This window comes from Cnephaeus nilssonii (genome assembly GCF_951640355.1).
Source record: "Cnephaeus nilssonii genome assembly, chromosome: 20".
In the NCBI taxonomy this organism is placed as follows: Eukaryota; Metazoa; Chordata; class Mammalia; order Chiroptera; family Vespertilionidae; genus Cnephaeus; species Cnephaeus nilssonii.
In genome coordinates, this window is record NC_137091.1 from 46,764,034 (window position 1) to 46,783,397 (window position 19,364).

A 19,364-nucleotide genomic window follows, 5' to 3' on the forward strand; every position below is an offset into this window, starting at 1 on the left:
TGTGTGTATGTGCTTAATCCTCACAGAAGGATGTTTTTTCTTTCTTTTGTTTTTTACCCTCCCACGCCTTCCCTTCTGAGATTCTGCACTCCATTCCATGCTTCCATGTCTCTGAATTCACTCCATTCATCAGGTGTTTTTGTTTTTGTTTTGTTAATTAGATTCCATATATGAATGAAATGAAGAGATGCTTCTCTTTCTCTGACTGAGTTATTTCACTTAGCATGATGCTCTCCAGGTCCCTCCATGCTGCGTGAAAGGGTAAGAGAGTCTTCATTTATACTGCTGCCTAGTGTTCCATGGTATAAATGTACCACAGTTTTCTATCTACTCATCTATTTTTGGGCAGTTGAGCAGTTTCTAGATCTTTGCTTTGAACAGAGGGGTGCATAATATCTATGTGATGGTTTCAGGTGTCTTAGGATATATTTCTAGGAGTAGAATCACTGAAATAAATGGCAGTTTGATATTAATTTTTTTGCAAAAACTCCAAACTGACTTCCATAATGGCTGTACCAGTCTGCATTCCCACCAGCAGTGTACTAGGTTTCCTTTTTCCCACATCCTCCCCAGCACTTGTCCTTTGTTGATTTGCTGATGGCAGCCATTCTGACAGTGGTGGGGTGATACCTAATTGTTGCTTTAATTTGCATCTCTCTGATGATCAGTCACTTTGAGCATTTTTTCACATGTCTCTGGGCCATCTTGTCCACACTGCAGCCCAGGCAGAGCTGACACTTCCGGTGGCTTCAGAAGCAGATGCTCTTAAGTATGAGAGTCTGTTTGTGACATTAAGTTTGTATAATGGATTCAATGCAGGCAGGTTAGATTGAGTTAGAGACTTGAGCAACCTCTGCAAGCTACAGTTGGCCCGAGGAAGACAGGTGCCTAATGGCTTTAATGAAGGAAGAATGCCTGCCTTTCAGAAAGAGCAGGTCCTGAAGAAAGATATGCAAAACCAGCCACAGCAGGTGCAGGAGAAACAAACTTGCCCCAGACATCACCTCCCCTGAAGGCGCTGGAGGACCCTGAGTACACTTGGTGTGTTCTTGGGCTGTTTGACCCTGAATCCAGTCCTGGAGTCAACAGAGAAATGCAGGATCCTGGCCTTGGAGCGGAGAAACTACATTACCCACAAGGCCACGCATGGAATGCCACCCGGTTGAGCCAATGGGGGTCAGAGAAGGCGTTTTCGTTTGGCCGCTTCCGTAGGGCGGGACCGGTAGTCCTTGTGGCGGGATTTTTTCCTCTGATAATTTTTGTCTCCGGCGCTCAGGAGTTCCTGGGCTCAGAGTCCGGTGGAGGAGTGGAGAGTGGTGTTCCCCGCCTCACAGCCAATGGTCGGAGCCTCCCGTGGTGCTCACAGCTCACACTGGGGATTGAAGGTCGGAGTCACCGCCGGACCCGCGCCAGGGCGGGGACAGGCACCGCCATTCCTGCAGCGGCTTCTACTCCCGCCGCTCCCGCCCCGCTCGGCCCACAGAGTGCAATGGCGGCGCCCGCGCTGAGGACATTCCCTGAGGTGAGTTCCAATCCCCCAGCCCCTCACCGCCTCCTCACACCGAACATCACAGCCTGGGGAGGGCGCCTTTCCTGTCGGCCAGCTCAGTCCGCGTGGAGGACCGTGAGGAAGGCGGAGGGGAGAGGAGCGTTGTGGCTTCTGAGGCACAGCCAGTGCAGGGCGGAGAGGACAGGGCTGACTGGCATCTGAGGTTCCCTGAGGGTGTGGGCTGTGAGGATTGGCGGACAGATCAGAGGCTGCAGGGAGGACGTCACAGCCTCATCTGGGCTTTCCCGGCTGTGGGGTCCCTCAGGGGCCGGGGGTGGTGCTGGACCCGGCTGGAAGACAAGCTTCTCTACATGCCATGTGCCAAGTTCATGGGTGAGTCCAGCGAGATCCAGTGGCATTGGAGCAGGAAGGGGGCAGAGCTGAGGGAGTGAACCTGGGACTGAAGATGGGAAGAGGTTAAAGGTTACCCAGTGGTGTGCACATCTGGAGGAAGTGTGAGCTGATGGTCCCCGGGACCTGGTGTGGGGACTGAAAGGCGAAGAATAAACCCAGGCTTGGCTGTGTCTTGGAGGCATGATCTAGGGGACTGCAGTGGAATTGCTTGGCAGGAAGGCTGGGGCCCTGCAGGCATCGCCCAGACCTTAAATGGCATTGCTCTCTCCCCTCCCCTCCCCCAGTCCTTCCCACCCAACCCAGCTGCTCTGCTGAGGGCGATCCCAGTGAGTAATGGGACTGTGATGAGAGAGCAGCCTGCACTGGCATTAGGGCCTGGTGTCCACACTAACCGGGTGCCCTGGAAGAGGTTGAGGGGGGGGGGTGGTGTATAAGGAGTAGGAGTGGGGGTTCTCAGAGAGACAGCTCTGGTTTCAATTGTCTCCATTCTGACAGGTTGGCGTGACCTTTGAGGACATTGCCCTGTACTTCTCCAGGGAGGAATGGAGCCTCCTTGATGAGGGTCAGAGACAGCTGTACGTGAATGTGATGCTGGAGAACTTTGAACTTGTATCCTCGCTGGGTAAGAAGACCCTCACTGTCACCAGTGACCTGGGCTTGGGTTTTCCGTTTCCCATGCCCCATCCCCCAGGGTGTGCTGTGTCCTCCCATGTAGACTCTGGTTCTGCTTGATTTTCCAGTTTCCTGGGTAGTTGCTGTCCTGGGGAGGGTGGGTCTGTTTCCCCTGCTCCCTTCTATTCCTGAAGTCCCAGTTCTCCCCGCTGTACTACGTTCACAGGGAAGGACTTGTGGTTGGTAGTGTTGCAGGAAGCCTGAGGGATTACACCTAGATCAGTGAGGAAAGCATTTTCCTAATAAAAGTGTAATATGCAAATCAACCGAACTGCAGAACAATGGTCAGTGTAGGGCAGGCCAGTGAGCAGGTGTTGCCAGGCCAGCCAAGGTGCATGCCAGAGGGCAGAGGGAGGGGATGGTGATGGGTTGGTGGGGGTGGCAGCAACCAGTGGCGGCAGGGCAATGGGGGCTGGCGTCATCCCCTGATCACCCACCTGGTGGCCTCCCACAGAGGTAGACCACCAGTGGCCTTAGCGCAATTGGGGTTGAGGCCGGCTGTAAACTGCTGGCGCCATCCCAATCGGCCCGCTGGTCACCTCTTGTAGAGGGAGGCCAGACTGCAGCTTAGGCCTGCTCCCCGCTCCCCTAAGCCATCAGTAGGACATCCCCTGAGGGCTCCCAGACTAAGAGGGGGCAGGCTGGGCTGAGGGAAACCCCCCACCCCAGTGCACAAAATTTGTGCACTGGGCCTCTAGTTTTCTATATTCCTGTTGATCATTTGTACCTATTTTTTGAAGAATTGTCTCTTGCCAAAACCGGTTTGGCTCAGTGGATAGAGCGTCGGCCTGCGGACTGAAAGGTCCCAGTTTCAATTCCGGTCAAGGGCATGTACCTTGGTTGCGGGCACATCCCCAATGGGGAGTGTGCAGGAGGCAGCTGATCGATGTTTCTCTTTCATCGATGTTCTAACTCTCTATCCTTCTCCCTTCCTCTCTGTAAAAAATCAATAAAATATATTAAAAAACAAAACAACAAACATCTGACCCATGTACCTTCATGTCACTGGTGCTGGTTAATGTTTAAAAAAAAAAAAAAGAATTGTCTCTACTTTCTTTTTTTTTTTAATATATATATATATATATTTTTTTTTTTAATTGATTTTTTACAGAGAGGAAGGGAGAGGGATAGAGAGTTAGAAACATTGATGAGAGAGAAACATCGACCAGCTGCCTCCTGCACACCCCCTACTGGGGATGTGCCCGCAACCAATGTACATGCCCTTGACCGGAATCGAACCTGGGACCTTTCAGTCCGTAGGCTGACGCTCTATCCACTGAGCCAAACCGGTTTCGGCTGTCTCTACTTTCTTATCCTGTTTATTAACTGTATTTTTTGGCTAAAGATTCTTTTGACTACCTTGTATAATGTATTAATTGCTATGAAATACAGGAACACATATTGTTGCATGTGCTTAATTGTGCTTTGGAGATGCAGTTATTGCTCCCCCACACCCACTTTTCTACATAGTCCATGTTTTTGGCTTGTTGCTAGTGCTTAGAAATAAAGTATTTTTAAGGAAATTCTATAGAGTTTGCATTGTTATTAGCCTGCAGTATAGTATTAACATACCTTTATTATCCCCTGGGAATTTCCATCTATTTGTTTGTATTTCTGTTTATATTGCAATATTCTCTTTATTGTGCTGATCAAAACCAAATCCCCAGTATCTGCAAGTGATTCCTTCATATGATTTGCGAGTATTTTCTCCCATTCTCTAGATTTCATTTTGTTATTGCTGTTGTGCTGTGAAGAATCTTTTTAAAATATATATATATATTTTATTGATTTTTTACAGAGAGGAAGGGAGAGGGATAGAGAGTTAGAAACATCGATGAGAGAGAAACATCGATCAGCTGCCTCTTGCACACCTCCTACTGGGGATGTGCCCGCAACCAAGGTACATGCCCTTGACCGGAATCGAACCTGGGACCCTTCAGTCTGCAGGCCGACGCTCTATCTGCTGAGCCAAACCGGTTTTGGCAAGAATCTTTTTTTCTTTATTTTTTGCAAGCTGGCCTGTTTCTTTTTTCTATTTTGTCTGGTGGTTGGTGTCACATTCAGAAAATCCTGTCCAAAACAAATCTCCAAAACTTTTTCTCTCGGTTGTCCTGAGGAGTTTTCAGATTTAGCGCTGACATTCAATTCTGTCATGCAGATTGAGTTACATTTTATCAGTGGTGTCCAGTATTCTTGTTTTACATGGGAGTATTGATTTCAGCAGCACCATTCATTGCAGAAACTATCTTTCCCTTCTTCTGTGTCTTGCAGCTTTGTCAGAGATTACTTGAAAGTATGTGCCTGGGTTTATTTCCGTGTTTTCTGTTCTGTTGATCTATGTGTCTGTGTTTCTCCAGCAACACATCGTTTGCTTGCTTTCTCTTTGTACTAAAATGAAGTCAGGAAGTGTGATGCCACCAGCTTTGTTCTCACGCACGATTGTTTTTGCTATTTGAGTTTTTTACTTCCATACATTTCAAGTTTCTCTTTTCATTTTTTTGTAAAATACCATAGGAATTACTCTCAGGATTGCATTTAATCTGTAGATTGCATTATCTACTATGGATATTTTCAAATATTTCTTTTTAATTTTTTTTTAAAGTGTTATATATTGCATTACATATGTCTCCTCTTTCCCCGGTTGACCACAAATGAATGAGATCATGTGATATTTATCTTTCTCCCACTGGCTTATTTCGCTTAGCATAATGCTCTCTAGGTCCATCCATGCTGTTGCAAATGGTAAGAGTTCCTCCCTTTTTTTAGCAGTGAAGTATTCCATTGTGTAGATGTACCACAGTTTTTTAATCCACTAAATTGCTGATGGTCACTTAGGCTGTTTGCAAATCTTAGCTATCATAAATTGTGCTGCTATGAACATAGAGATGCATATCTCCTTTCTGATGGGTGTTTCTGATTTCTTGGGATATATTCCTAGAAGTGGGATTACTGGATCAAATGGAAGTTCCATTTTTAATTTTTTAAAAAATATATTTTACTGATTTTTTTTTTTTTACAGGTAGGAAGGGAGAGGGCTAGAGAGTTAGAAACATTGATCAGCTGCCTCCTGCAGACTCCCTACTGGGTATGTGCCTGCAACCAAGGTACATGCCCTTGACTGGAATCGAACCTGGGACCCCTGAGTCTGAGGCGGATGCTTTATCCACTGAATCAAACCAGTTAGGCCCCGTCTTGTTTTGTTTTTGAGGAAACTTCATACTATTTTCCACATTGGCTTCACCTGTCTGCATTCCCACCTGCCCTACACAAGGGTCCCTTTTTCTCCACATCTTCTCAAGCACTTTTTGTTTGTCGATTTGTTGATGATAGCCATCCTGACAGGTGTGAAATGCTATCTCCTTGTCCTTTTGATTTGCATGTCTGAGATGATTAGTGACTTTGAGCATGTTTTCATATGTCTCTTGGCCTTCTCTGTGTCCTCTTTAAAAAAAGTGTCTTTTTAGATCCTTTCTCCATTTATTTATTGGATTGTTTATCTTCCTTTTTATAAGATGTATGAGTTTCCTGTAAATTTTGGAGAGTAAACCTGTATCTGATAGAACATTGGCAAATACGTGCTCCCATGCAGTGGGCTTTCTTGTTGTTTTGTTGATGGTTTGTTTTGCTGTACAGAAGCTTTTTATTTTGATGTAGTGCCATTTGTTTATTTTTTTCTGTTTTTATTGCCCTCGGAGCTGTATTGGTAAAGATATTGGTACGACATATGTCTGATATTTTGCTGCCTGTGGATTCTTCTAAGATTTTTATGTTTTCCACTCTTGCATTTAAGTTCTTTATCCATATTTAGTCTATTTTTGTGTATGGGATAAATTGGTGGTCTAGTTTCTTTTTATGCGTGTAACTGTCCAGTTTTCACACCATTTATTGAAGAGAGTGACTTGACTCCATTGTATGCTGTTGCCTCCTTTGTCAACTATTGAGCATAATGGCTTCGGTCGCTTTCTGGATTCTCTGTTCTGTTGCATGGTTCTATGTGTCTGTTGTTTGGGCAGTACCACGCATTTTTGTAATATAGTTTGGTATCTGGTATAGTGATCCCTCCAACTTCGTTCTTCTTTCTCAAGATTGCTGCTGCTATTCCTTTGTTTTTTATTTTCTTTTATTCCATTTGAATTTTTGGAGAATTTATTAAAGGTCTGTGAAATATACCGTTGGCATCTTAATGGGGATTGTATTGAATTTATACATTGCTTTGGGTAGTGTGGACATTTTAATGATGTTGACTCTACCAGTCCATGAACACGGTATATTCTTCCATTTGTTTATATCTTCTTCTTACTCTTTTTTCAACTTCCTGTAGTTTTCGGAGTACAGGTCTTTTATCTCCTTAGTTAAGTTTACTCCTAGGTATCCTAATATTTTTGTTGCAATGGTAGAGAGGATTGTTTGTTTGTTTGTTTGTCTTTATGTGAGTTAATTATTGGTGTATAAAAGAGCTATAGGTTTCTGGTTGTTAATTTAATATATATATATATTTTACTGATTTTTTACAGAGAGAAAGGGAGAAGGATAGATAGTTAGAAACATCGACGAGAGAGAAACATCGATCAGCTGTCTCCTGCACACTTCCTACTGGGAATGTGCCCACAACCAAGGTACATGCCCTTGACCGGAAATGAACCTGGGACCCTTCAGTCCACAGGCTGACGCTCTATCCACTGAGCCAAACCGGTTAGGACTGGTTGTTAATTTTATATGCTGTTACATTGCTGAATGCATTTATTATATTTAGTACTTTTTTAAAAATATACTTTATTGATTTTTTTACACAGAGGTAGGGAGAGGGATAGAGAGTTAGAAACATTGAGGAGAGGGAAGCATCGATCAGCTGCCTCCTCCACACCCCCTACTGGGGATGTGCCTGCAACCAAGGCTCATACTTTTGACCGGAATCCAACCTGGGACCCCTCAGTCCACAGGCCGACACTCTATCCACTGAGCCAAACCGGTCAGGGCTTTAGTACTTTTTTGATAGAGTCTTTAGGGTTTTCTTTGTACAGTATCATGTCATCTGTGAATAATGACAGTTTTACTTCTTTCTTTCCAATTTGGATGCCTTTTATTTCTTCTTGTTTGATCGCTATGGCTGGCACTTCCAGTATTATATTGAACAGAAGTGGTGAAAGTGGGCATTCCTGTCTTGTTCCTGTTCTTGGTGAAAATGGTTTTATTTTTTGCCCATTGAGTATGATGTTGGCTGTAGGTTTGTCATGTAAGGCTTTTATTATGTTGAGGTATGATCTCTGTATTCCCACTTTGCTGAGAGTTTTAATCAAGAAAGGGTCTTGGATGCTGTCAAACGTTATTTTTTTCTCTGCATCAATTGATATGATTATGTGATTTTTGTATTTCAGTTTGTTTATATGATGGATCATACTTACTGATTTTCAGATATTGTACCATCCTTTCATCCCCAAAATTAATCCCACTTGGTCATGGTGTATGACCATTCTAATGTAATGCTGGATCCGATTTGCCAGAATTTTTTTGAGGATGTTAGCATCTTTGGGGGTTACTGTGACTACAGTGTGAGAGCTGCTGTGCAGGAGACACCCCTTTGGATCAGGACTTGCTTCAGTGGGGCTTTGGTGCTCATTGAGTCGTCTGCCCCTTGAGTGTGTTGCTTATGGATGTAAAGAGTTGTAAGCTCTGACCACTGACCACTGGGTACACTGGCTCTTGGTTCTCCAGGGAGGTGTAAAGTCAGCCCTTCCCTGGAACCACCCAGCAGGATCTACAGAGAGATCTGTAGATTCTCCTTTTGGTAACGCATTTGAAAATGACCCGATGGGGCCCAACTGTGAATCAAGGAAGGCTAGTTCTGGTGCCACTTTTGGGGCCTTAATTGATAGGTTTGGGGCTCCGTGATCCAACTGCAACTTGTGTGACAGGTTTTAGCCCGAGCGAGGACAGGCCATTCATATACAAAAGCTGCTGCACACAGCTTGGGTGGGGTTGTAAATTGGATAAGGTGATGTCTCAGGGAATCACCAGGGTGGAGCAAACCAAAATGGTTGTCAGACCTGGGTCCTGGGATGTCTCAGCATAGGTATAATGACTCCTGCAAGCCCCGCTGTCTGGTAGAAATCCGCCCTGGAATTCTTGCCCAGACTCCAGTCAGTCCAGTTTCTCCTCATATGTTTCTTGATCTGCTCCTCCCCACCAGACTCTCCAGGCCCAGGATGTCAGAGGAAGCAGGAGCTTGTAAGTTCAGTTCATGGTGCTGGCATTATAAGAGGAGCTGCTGGGTCTCTTGTAGCCTCTGTGTCCCTGAGGCCCAATCCGCACTGGTGTTTACAGCCCTTAGTTCTTACGGCCAATAGGGACTTCTTTTCCCACCGCTGGAACCCTGGGCTGGGCATCTTGTGTGACCCCTTGCTCCTCCAGGTGACCTCTGCAGAGACGACCTCCCTTCCAATTAGAAAAGTGTCCCACATGGGTACAGGACCAGCACCTTCCATGCCTCTGTACCGCCTACCAGTCTCAGTGTGCTGTCTTCTCTACTTCTCTAGTCATAACACTTCTATTCAGCTAGCTTTCCAGAGGTTCTGGCTGATGGTTGTTCTGTATTTTAGTTGTAATTTTGATGTGGTTGTGGGAGGCAACGAGTATAGGCCTTTGCCTACACCACCATGTTGGAACTCTTCTCCAGTAACTTGAATAGTGAGAATATTTTTTCCATTGATGTTTGTTTTCTTAGAGAAAGAGAGAGAGAGAAAGGGAGAGGCAGAGAGAGGAAGGGGAGAGAGAGAGAAAGAGAGAGAGAGAAACATCAATTGGTTGCCTGCCACTAAGAGGGGGGATTGAATCTGAAACCCACGTACCTGCCCCTTACTGGGAATTGAACCCATGACCTTCCAGTGTACAGCAGGCACTCTCAGCACTGACTGACACAGGCCTGGGCTATTTATTTATTTAAATTATTTATTTATTTATTTTTAAAAGATATTTTATTGATTTCAGAGAGGAAGAGAACGAGAGCGATAGAAACATTGTTGTAGTGTTCCCCGTGAATCGCACAAAGAACACCCAAGGAGTCGAATTAAGGAGTCATTTATGTAAACGCCTGTGGATACATGAGGGCCTTAACACTCCAAATCTCACAGCCCCGAATGGAAATAGCATTAGGCTTATAAAGGCAAAAAATCACAAAGGCAGCAATTACATCCCGAGGTTTAGAAGGAGGAACTGATTTGGGAAAGCAGTTTGTTACAGAAGCTAAATTGAGCTAGTTAGTTATCTACAAAGATTAATTACAGTTTTGGGTCTTGGAGCCACTGAGTAAACTGAAAATATTTTCTGGAGCCATTGAAGCAATTAAAGCAATTTTGCTGTTCTGGTTCTCAGGTGTAGAAAAATGACTTTTGAAAGACCACAATCAATGTTGTATACAATCGAATGGGTTGATTTATATAAGTTCAAGAGATCAAAATAAATTCTATATTATTTTAGCAAGCAAGTAATTACAGAAGCCAGAATAGCAGGGTTAAAATTTAAACAGCAGTCTTTATCCCAGATGAATGCTACTATGCCTCAACATGAATAATAAGAGAGAGTCATTGATCAGCTGCTTCCTGCACACCCCCCCCCCCACTGAAGATTGGGCTGGCAACCTGTGCATGTCCCCTGACAAGAAAGGGAATTGTGATATTCTAGGTCAGTGGTCGACGAACTGCGGCTTGGGAGCCACATGCGGATCTTTGGCCCCTTGAGTTTTTAGCAAAGGCCAGCTTAGGAGCACCCTAATTAAGTTAATAACAATGTACCTACCTATATAGTTTAAGTTTAAAAAAATTTGGCTCTCAAAAGAAATTTCAATCTTTGTACTGTTGATATTTGGCTCTGTTGACTAATGAGTTTGCCAGCCACTGTCCTAGGTCATGGGTCAGTGCGCAATCACTAAGCCGTACTGAGCAGCCTTTTATTTATTGATTTTAGAGACAGGAAGGGAGACAGAGAAAGAGAGGGAAACATTGATCTGCTGTTCTACCCATCTATGCATTCATTGGCTGTCCCCTACATGTGCCCTGATGGGGGATCAAACCCACAACCATGCTGCATCGGGACCACACACTCAATAGCTGAGCTACCTGGCTAGGGCTCTGCATTTGTTTATTAATTTCAGAAGCTCATATGAGATGTTGACAAATTTCTCTATGGAGGCTCATGTCGTCTCCTAACATCAACATCTCTTATGATGCTTTGTGGTTCATAGTGTCAGGTGTAATGTCTTATCTTTCACTTATTTGTTCATTTAGTTGAGGCTTGGTTTTGTTTGTTTGTTTGTTTTTGTTTTTTACTGTAGTATAGTTCGTTTGCCAATTTTTGTATTTTTTGAAAAGTACCTGTTAGTTATTCTTTCATTTTTGTCTCTCTTTTATTGATGCTTGTTAAAATATTTATTGTTTCATTCCTTTGCCACTTCTGGGTTTACTTTCTTGTTTTGTTTCTAGATTCCTGAAATGGCAGGTTAGGTTTTTGAGATCTATTTTTGTAATGTAGGCATTTTTTCCTATAAAATTTCCTCTTAAAAATGCATTTTCAGAACTTAATACATGATTTTTGATAGGTTGTCTTTTTATTTACTTTGTCTCTGGACTTTTTTGCATTCTGTTTTGTGTTTGGCTATCTTGATATTCTTGTCTGTTTATTTATTATTGGTTTCAGATAGAGAGGAAGAGAGATTGAGAGAGAGAGAGAGAGAAAGGGAGAGAGAGAGACAGACATCGGTGTGAGGGAGAAACATCAGTCGGCTCCCTGAGAGAGAGAGAGACAGACAGACAGACATCAGTGTGAGGGAGAAACATCAGTTGGCTCCCTTCAGCACACAAGCTAACTGGAAATGGAAACCACATACTGTTATGTGCCTTGACTTGGGAATTGAATACTCGACCTTTTGGTACACAGAACTGTGCTCCAACCAACTGAGCCATTTTGGCCAAGGCATTCTGTGGATTTTAAACACAAGAATGTCCAGTATTTTTTTGAAGAACAGGCCACAAGGTCAGTGATAGCAGAAGCACTGTGGCTGCAGGAGGTAACTCTGACCCTTGTTTTTACAGTAGGTATCTTCAAATATGTTTGTTCACCCAGTCTTTCCAGTCATCCTTTCTGTACAGTTCTCCTTTATTTGTGTCTGTAATACTGTTTGTCTTCATGGTACTCTTATCCCCATTTCCTATGTGGTCTTTGTTCATGGATAGCTGTCTACTTACACTGGGGTGGAGCGAGATGCTCATATCGCTGATTCTGCCATATTGCTGATGTCACATACATAGGTCTTTGGTCTGTGATCTCATTTGTCCTTTGTTGTTCTACCACAGTGTTGACCATCCAACTTTTCTGTTTTTCTTTGAAGATTTACATCATTTATCCCATGCAGTGACTCAAATGGGATTTAAGTGGAAGAATCATTTGTGTATCACAGAAAAAACACGACTTTATGAATGACACAGTGGTCCCACAGAAGGTCTTGCCTTGGTGATGGGTCATTGGGTAGGAATGCATGGCTGGCCTTGGTTACATTCATAGCTAGAAACTCAGTGTTTTCTTACAGTTGCTCATTCCTCATCCAATTATGCTTGTTTGTGCTTATTGTTGATACTTTGCCAACTACTCAGTTCTAATAGTGATCATTTCTACTCAGATTCCCAGCTCACAGATAACCTTAACCTTACTGGACTTTGCACCTCTGCCTCGTTCACAGATCGCATTTATTGCCCTCCAACGTTGGTCGTTGCCTGCAGCACCTTGGACTGCACACCTGTTATTATATAGATGTGTATATCCTGTGCTCTAATACAATTAATTTTTATGGCTTTGAGCAGCTTTAAATTATTCCACACAGACTCACATGGTAAGAATGTAGGGTACTAAAGGAAGCCGTCTGTGCAAGAACAATGAGTAGAGCCATCCTTTCTTCTTTGTGCTTCTGTCCCTCTCTTAGTGAGATTTTCTTCATCGACAGACTTTTGGGGTCACGTTATTTATAATAGCAATTTCCTCAGTGTCTCACTCACTCATCTAGTCATGACAGATAAACATTTGTGGCGAAGATATTCTGTTTTCATAAAGTCAACATGTACTTCACCTTCCTTTCTTTTTGTTCAGGTTGCTGCTGTAGAGCAGAGAATGTGCAGGCACCAACAGAACAGAAGGTTTCTATAAGAGTGTCACAGGCAAGGAATCCCACGGTAGCCTTGTCTTCCCAGAAGAGCCACCCCTGTGAGAGTTGTGGACTCGTCTTGGGATACATTTTCCACATGATGGAGCTGCAGGGAGCACAACACGGACAGATAATGTTGAGATGTGGGGCATGTGCAAAACGATTTTATTTCAGTGCAATATATCACCAACAGCATGTGAGAGAGACTTTCATGAGAGGTGTGGAAAGGAACTCACTTGCAAACAGCTGCAGTTTCAATGTGTCCCAGAATCGTTTTCCATGCGGAGAGGTTGGGCAGGGTATCCTTACCGAATCCGGACATCTCAACCTAAAGGGTACTCAGACCAGGGACAATCCAAATGCTATTTTGACACGTGGGATGATGTTTCAAAGGAGACAAAATGATTACACCAGAAGAGAATGTAAGGAAGACATTAGTTGCACCCACATGTTTATTAAGGAAAAGGGTGTTCATGTTGGAAGTAGGTGTTTTGTGTGCTCTCCATGTGGGAAATCTTTCACAACTAAATCTCGCCTACATAATCATCAGAGAATTCATACAGGAGAAAAGCTTTATAAATGCGGTGAATGTGAAAAATCTTTTACAAGTAGCAATGGTCTCCAATATCATCAGAGAGTGCACACTGGAGCAAGACCTTATCACTGCAGTGAATGTGGGAAATCTTTTACAACTAATTCTAATCTTCATAATCATCAGAGAGTTCATACAGGAGAAAAGCCATACAAATGCAATGAATGTGGAAAATCTTTTACAACTAACTATCACCTTCATAATCATCAGAGAATTCATACAGGAGAAAAACCTTATCAATGCAGTGAATGTGGGAAAACTTTTACACAAGCTGGTGGTCTCCAATATCATCAGAGAGTTCACACAGGAGAAAAGCCTTATCAATGCAGTGAATGTGGGAAATCTTTTACCAATAACACCCACCTTCGAATTCATCAGAGAGTTCACACTGGAGAAAAGCCTTATCAATGCAGTGAATGTGAGAAATCTTTTACCACTAAGTCCAACCTGCGTAGTCATCACAGAGTTCACACAGGAGAAACGCCTTATCGATGCAGTGAATGTGGAAAATCATTTACAACTAACTTTCACCTTCATAATCATCACAGCATTCATACAGGTGAAAAGCCTTATAAATGCAATGAATGTGGGAAATCTTTTGCAAGTAGCACTGGTCTCCAATATCATGAGAGAGTTCACACAGGAGAAAAGCCTTATAAATGCAGTGAATGTGGTAAGTCTTTTATAAGGAGCACTGGACTCCAATATCATCAGAGAGTTCACACAGGAGAAATGCCTTATCAATGCAGTGAATGTGGGAAAACCTTTACTTGGAGGAGAAATCTTTGTCATCATATGAGAATACACGCTGGAGAAAATTTTTATAAATGCAGTGAATGTGGAAAGTCGTTTAAAACTACCACTGGTTTCCAATATCATCAGAGAGTTCACACTGGAGAAAAACCTTATAAATGCAGAGAATGTGGGAAATCTTTTATCTGGGATACTGCTCTTCGTCATCATGAGAGAGTTCACACTGGAGAAAAGCCTTATAAATGCAGTGAATGTGGAAAATGTTTTACAATTAACTCTAATCTTCATAAACATCAGAGAATTCACACTGGAGAAAAGCCTTATAAATGCAGTGAATGTGGGAAATCTTTTACCACTAAGACCCACCTTCATAGTCATCAGGGAGTTCATACAGGAGAAAAGGCTTATAAATGCAGTGAATGTGGGAAATCTTTTACCTGGTTTACTGCCCTTCTTACTCATCAGAGAGTTCACACTGGAGAAAAGCCTTATAAATGCAGAGAATGTGGTAAATGTTTTACAATTAACTCTAACCTTCATAAACATCAGAGAATTCACACTGGAGAAAAGCCTTACAAATGTAATGAATGTGGGAAATCTTTTACCGCTAGCGCTCACCTTCAATATCATCAGAGAATTCACACTGGAGAAAAGCCTTATAAATGCAGTGAATGTGGGAAATATTTTAGAAGTAGCAGTAGTCTTCAATATCATGAGAGAGTTCACACTGGAGAAAGCCATTATGAGTGCAATTAATATGAGGTATCTCTCTGCCAAATTTTTATCTCATACATTTAACCACCTACAGTAGGCTTTTTCCTAAGTCTTCTTTAATATAGGGTGTTCTATTAACTCTAGGGGTTAGTTTATAAGGAGATATGGCCTCTCCAAGCATGATGATGTGAAGAACTTTTATGCCGTCTCAAACGTTTTTGCCCTGGGGGAAGACTGGTGCAGAAATTAGCTCAGCATTTTTTGCCAAATTTACATTGCTGCCCATAATTTTCCTAGGACACACTGTGGACTCTAGTCCTCATGTGAAGATGGATGCTTTGAGACACAGATATCACTCCAAAGGGGTAGCTGTGACAACCTCAAACATGACTGGGAGCAATGTGATTTTTTTTCTTGTTTTCAAGGGATGCTAAGACATTTGAAGGGAACCTCCTTCCCAGGTGTTGCAGGGGGCCATGTGCCCTAATGACGTCAATTGCATGGATGATGGTCACTGGTTATAGGAACACTGAACTAATTGTTGTTGGACTTGGCTGCAGCCCATTAGATGGAATCATCTTCATCTAAACTTGCACCCACAAATTATTTTGACGAAAAGTCTACAGGAGCAGTGTGTACACAGATCGGATGGATTCCAGACATGTTTATCTTCTGTGGAGCAGTCATTGTCATTGAATATAATCAAGAGGTTTTGTGGCTTCCTTTATCCACTCAGATGTTCACCTCAGAGCCTGACAGGAAAGGAAGGACAAAGGCAAAGGGTGTCTGTAGACCAGGGATTTGACCCAGCCAGCATTCAAAGTTCTTCATTGTTTCTTAATTTTCTATCACTGAGGCAAAACTCTTGCCCAGAGGCAAAAGAAGGTGGATTGAATATAGATTTGACAAACCTATTTTTCCAATATATTTGAACTTATACATTTTTAAATTTTCAACCATTTTTAAAAGCTATAATAAGCCCTAACTGGTTTGGCTCAGTGGATAGAGCGTCGGCCTGTGGATTGAAGGGTCCTAGGTTCGATTCCGGTCAAGGGCATGTACGTTGGTTGTGGGCACATCCCCAGTTAGGGGTTGTGCAGGAGGCAGCTGGGTGATGTTTCTCTCTCATTGATGTTTCTAACTCTCTATCCCTCTCTCTTCCTCTCTGTAAAAAAATCAATAAAATATATATTTTTAAAAAGCTATAATGAATAAGTTTTTAGTATAGTATTTCATAAATCTTCATGTGTGAATGAAACTGAAACCATCATTATAGTCATAATGCTGACTATCTATCACTGTGTAATTGCTTCATGACCTTTTTCAATCTATCACTGTTCTTCACAGCGTTCCTAATAATCATGGATTTACATTTCATTTTAATAGAGAACTTTGCTTTTTCTAAGTATTTTTCTGCTTTAATTTATGTTTCATAAATACTTGGAGTTTCATTAAAGACGTATTATTAACTCATCTTTTTTTCTGATAAATATTCTTGTCTTTGAATATATTCCCAATAGCTTATCCATTTTTATGAATATTTGGTTATTTCTAATTAATTTGGTATAAACATTTCTGTATAATTCTTTATGTGGGTATAAGTTTTATTTACCTTTGTCAAAAATTGAGTGAATAATCTGAGTCATTGAGTATTTGAATGTTTAAATTTACAAAAATTAGCATATTGTTTTCTAAATTGAATATACCATCATGGATGTTGTGGTTCAGTTTTTTGGCTGTGATCCCATGTACAGAAGGGTTGCTGGTTGAATTGCTTGGTGTGTCCCTGGCTTGTGGACTAGCTTCCCAGAATGGGGGGTGTAGGAAATGGCTGTCTATGTTGCACTTTTGCATTGTGTTTCTCTCCCTCACCCTTCTTCTCTCTCCAAAAATTAATAAAATTGCCCATCTGGCATGGCTTAGTCATTGAGCTTTGACCTATGAACCAGGTGTTTATGGGTTGATTCCAGGTCAGGTTACATTCCCGAGTTGCCAGCTGAAACCCAATGTGGGGTGTGCAGGAGGCAGCCAGTCAGTGATTCTCTCTCATGATTGGTGCTTCTATCTCTCCTTTCCTTTATGAAGTTAATGAATATATTAAAAATCAATAAACTATTCCTTCAAAATAAAAATAAGCTGATTGTACCTTTTGGCGTTTTTTTCACCAGTGTGTAGGTTATTTACATGCTCCAAATCCTAGAGCAGCGGTCGCCAACTGATGGTCCACAAACCACTGGTTGTCCATGAGGGTCTGAAAGGTTGGCAACTGGTATCCTAGATAATATATTTATGTATTTCAAATCTTTATTGATTTCAGAGAGGAAAGGAGAGGGAAAGAGAAACATGAATGATGAGAGAATCACTGATTGGCTGCCTCCTGCACACTCCCTACTGGGGATCAAGCCCTCAACCTGGGTACATGCCCTTGGCCGGAATTGAACCAGGAACCTTCAGTCTACAGGCTGATGCTCTATCCACAGAGCCAAACTGGCTATGGCCTAGATAATATTTTGTTTGGTCAATCATTCTTTATTTAAAAGCTAGTGGCCCGGTGCACGAATTTGTGCCCATTGAAAGGTAATTAATTAGAAGAAATATTTTAATATTGCTGTTTGCCCTTTCTCTATAATGGAACTTATTCTAACACTGAAGCCAGTGTCAGATGGGGACAAATCAATTCCTGGAATCAGAACAATCTCTCCTCCACAGATCCTGTTAATACTTCAGCTTCGGCCTAACTGGTTTGGTTCAGTGGATAGAGCGCCGGCCTGCGGACTGAAGGGTCCCAGGTTCCATTCTGGTCAAGGACATGTGCCTTGGTTGTGGGTACATCCCCAGTGGGGGGGGAGGGGTGCAGGAAGCAGCTGATCGATGTTTCTAACTCTCTATTCCTCTGCCTTCCTTTCTGTCAAAAAAATCAATAAAATATATATATATATATATATATATATATATATATATATATATATATATATATATTGTTTTTTTTTATTTTTAATTTCTTTATTGATTAAGGTATCACATATTTGTCCTCGTCCCCCCATTCCCATCCCACACCCCTCCCCACACATGCCCCCACCCCCCTGTTGTCCTTAACCGCTGGTTAGGCTCGTATGCCTGCACGCAAGTCCTTTGGTTGATCTCCCCCTTTACCCCCATCCTTCCCTACCCTCCCCCTGAGGCCCGACAGTCTGATCCATGCCTCCTTGTTTCTGGGTCTGTTCTTGTTCATCAGTCTATGTTGTTCATTATTTCCCCTAGATGAGAGATCATGTGCTATTAGAAATACACTTATAAGAACCGAAAATGAGATAAGCAATAATGGTTATGGTGACAGGCAAATGAATCAGTGTGTAGTGAGTTTCTTTTTGGGCCAACAGTTCTTTTGAGACCCAATTTCAATGTCCAACAGTTCCTTATGTGTACATGTCAGCACTGACATTTCAGTTCTGGATGGTGGACAAATGGTGGTAATGCAGGTCCGACTCTGTCCGGTTTGGTCCTGGGCAATCTGCAGTGATGCACAGCTGCTAACTGCTAGTATGGGAAGGCCACATCAGCGTCTTCCGTCTCTGGACTGCTTCTCTTCTGTCTTCATGGCTGGAGTAGTCCTGTCGATTCCTCTCTTGCTGGAATCCACATGGTCTCGGAGTTGTTTTCTGAAAATATACAAACATATTCTCGACCAAAGGTTAATAAAGGAATATTTTCTATAAATTTGGGGATCCTTTTTCAATTTTTGCCCAAATGATTTTCCTCTGGCTTGTTTTGTCACCTTGTGTGTTTTTCATGGGTGTCTTGCTTTTAGCCTTACAGTTAATTTTCTAAAGTATTAATTTTCTAGATGTAATTTACTTACAGGATATTTTTCCTTACATGATATTCCTCTACTATCCCCTCCTTTTTTGATTTAAATGTTAGGAGGCTTTTGAAAATTTTATAATGTATTCTTGATGGCTTTTAAATTTTAATTTTTTGCACTATAATATAACTGTTTTAGGTTCATTATATGGTGCACACTTTTATCATGAGATGAAGTACCAATAAAATTTTAGTTGACTCTTTAGGAACACCTTTTTGTCTGGTACAATTAATTTTTCTAGAATATTCACTTGTTTCAACTAGCCAATTTAAATTTGCCTGAAAACTTGACTACTATTTTACTGTCAAATTTATTACTCTAACAATAATCTTGCTTTACCCTCTAAATATTGGTGGAAGGGATTATTTGCCTTCTTGAGTAGGTCCTGAGCATTCCTGGTGGTAGGCTGGATTTAGATATCGTAAACCCCCTTCCCCACACCATGGGTACAAGGCAACTCAAACAATTCTTGTTGGAGTGAGAGGGCAGCTGCTGTCGGCCAAGTCTGTGTCGGTCACCTGGGTCCTGATCTGAGCTGGGCATGGGAAGCACAAAGCAGCCATGGGGGCAGGAGACCTCCCTCAGAAGGGGCTAGGATTCAGGCCCCTGCAATGTTGGGGGTGTGAGGGTCTGTGCCCCACCTCTGTTGATCCCCAAATTCTCTCCTGATGGCCCCTCTGTG

At 42.4% G+C, this 19,364-nt stretch overlaps 1 protein-coding gene across 1 annotated transcript; it reads left to right on the forward strand.

Moving 5' to 3' along the window:
- Positions 1-1,261: 1,261 nt before the first annotated feature.
- Positions 1,262-16,153, forward strand: LOC307116575 (uncharacterized protein). The gene is made up of 3 exons (XM_079800656.1): positions 1,262-1,522; positions 2,399-2,525; positions 12,707-16,153. The coding sequence occupies exons 1-3, from the start codon at positions 1,490-1,492 to the stop codon at positions 14,860-14,862; spliced, it is 2,316 nt and encodes a 771-aa protein (XP_079656782.1). The 5' UTR covers positions 1,262-1,489; the 3' UTR covers positions 14,863-16,153.
- Positions 16,154-19,364: the final 3,211 nt, after the last annotated feature.

Excerpts from the sequence above, each read along its gene's own strand:
- LOC307116575 (XM_079800656.1), top strand. The coding sequence starts at position 1,490 with ATGGCGGCGCCCGCGCTGAGGACATTCCCTGAG. Across the intron at positions 1,523-2,398 it reads CGCTGAGGACATTCCCTGAG|GTTGGCGTGACCTTTGAGGA; the intron begins GTGAGTTCCAAT and ends CCATTCTGACAG. Across the intron at positions 2,526-12,706 it reads TGAACTTGTATCCTCGCTGG|GTTGCTGCTGTAGAGCAGAG; the intron begins GTAAGAAGACCC and ends CTTTTTGTTCAG.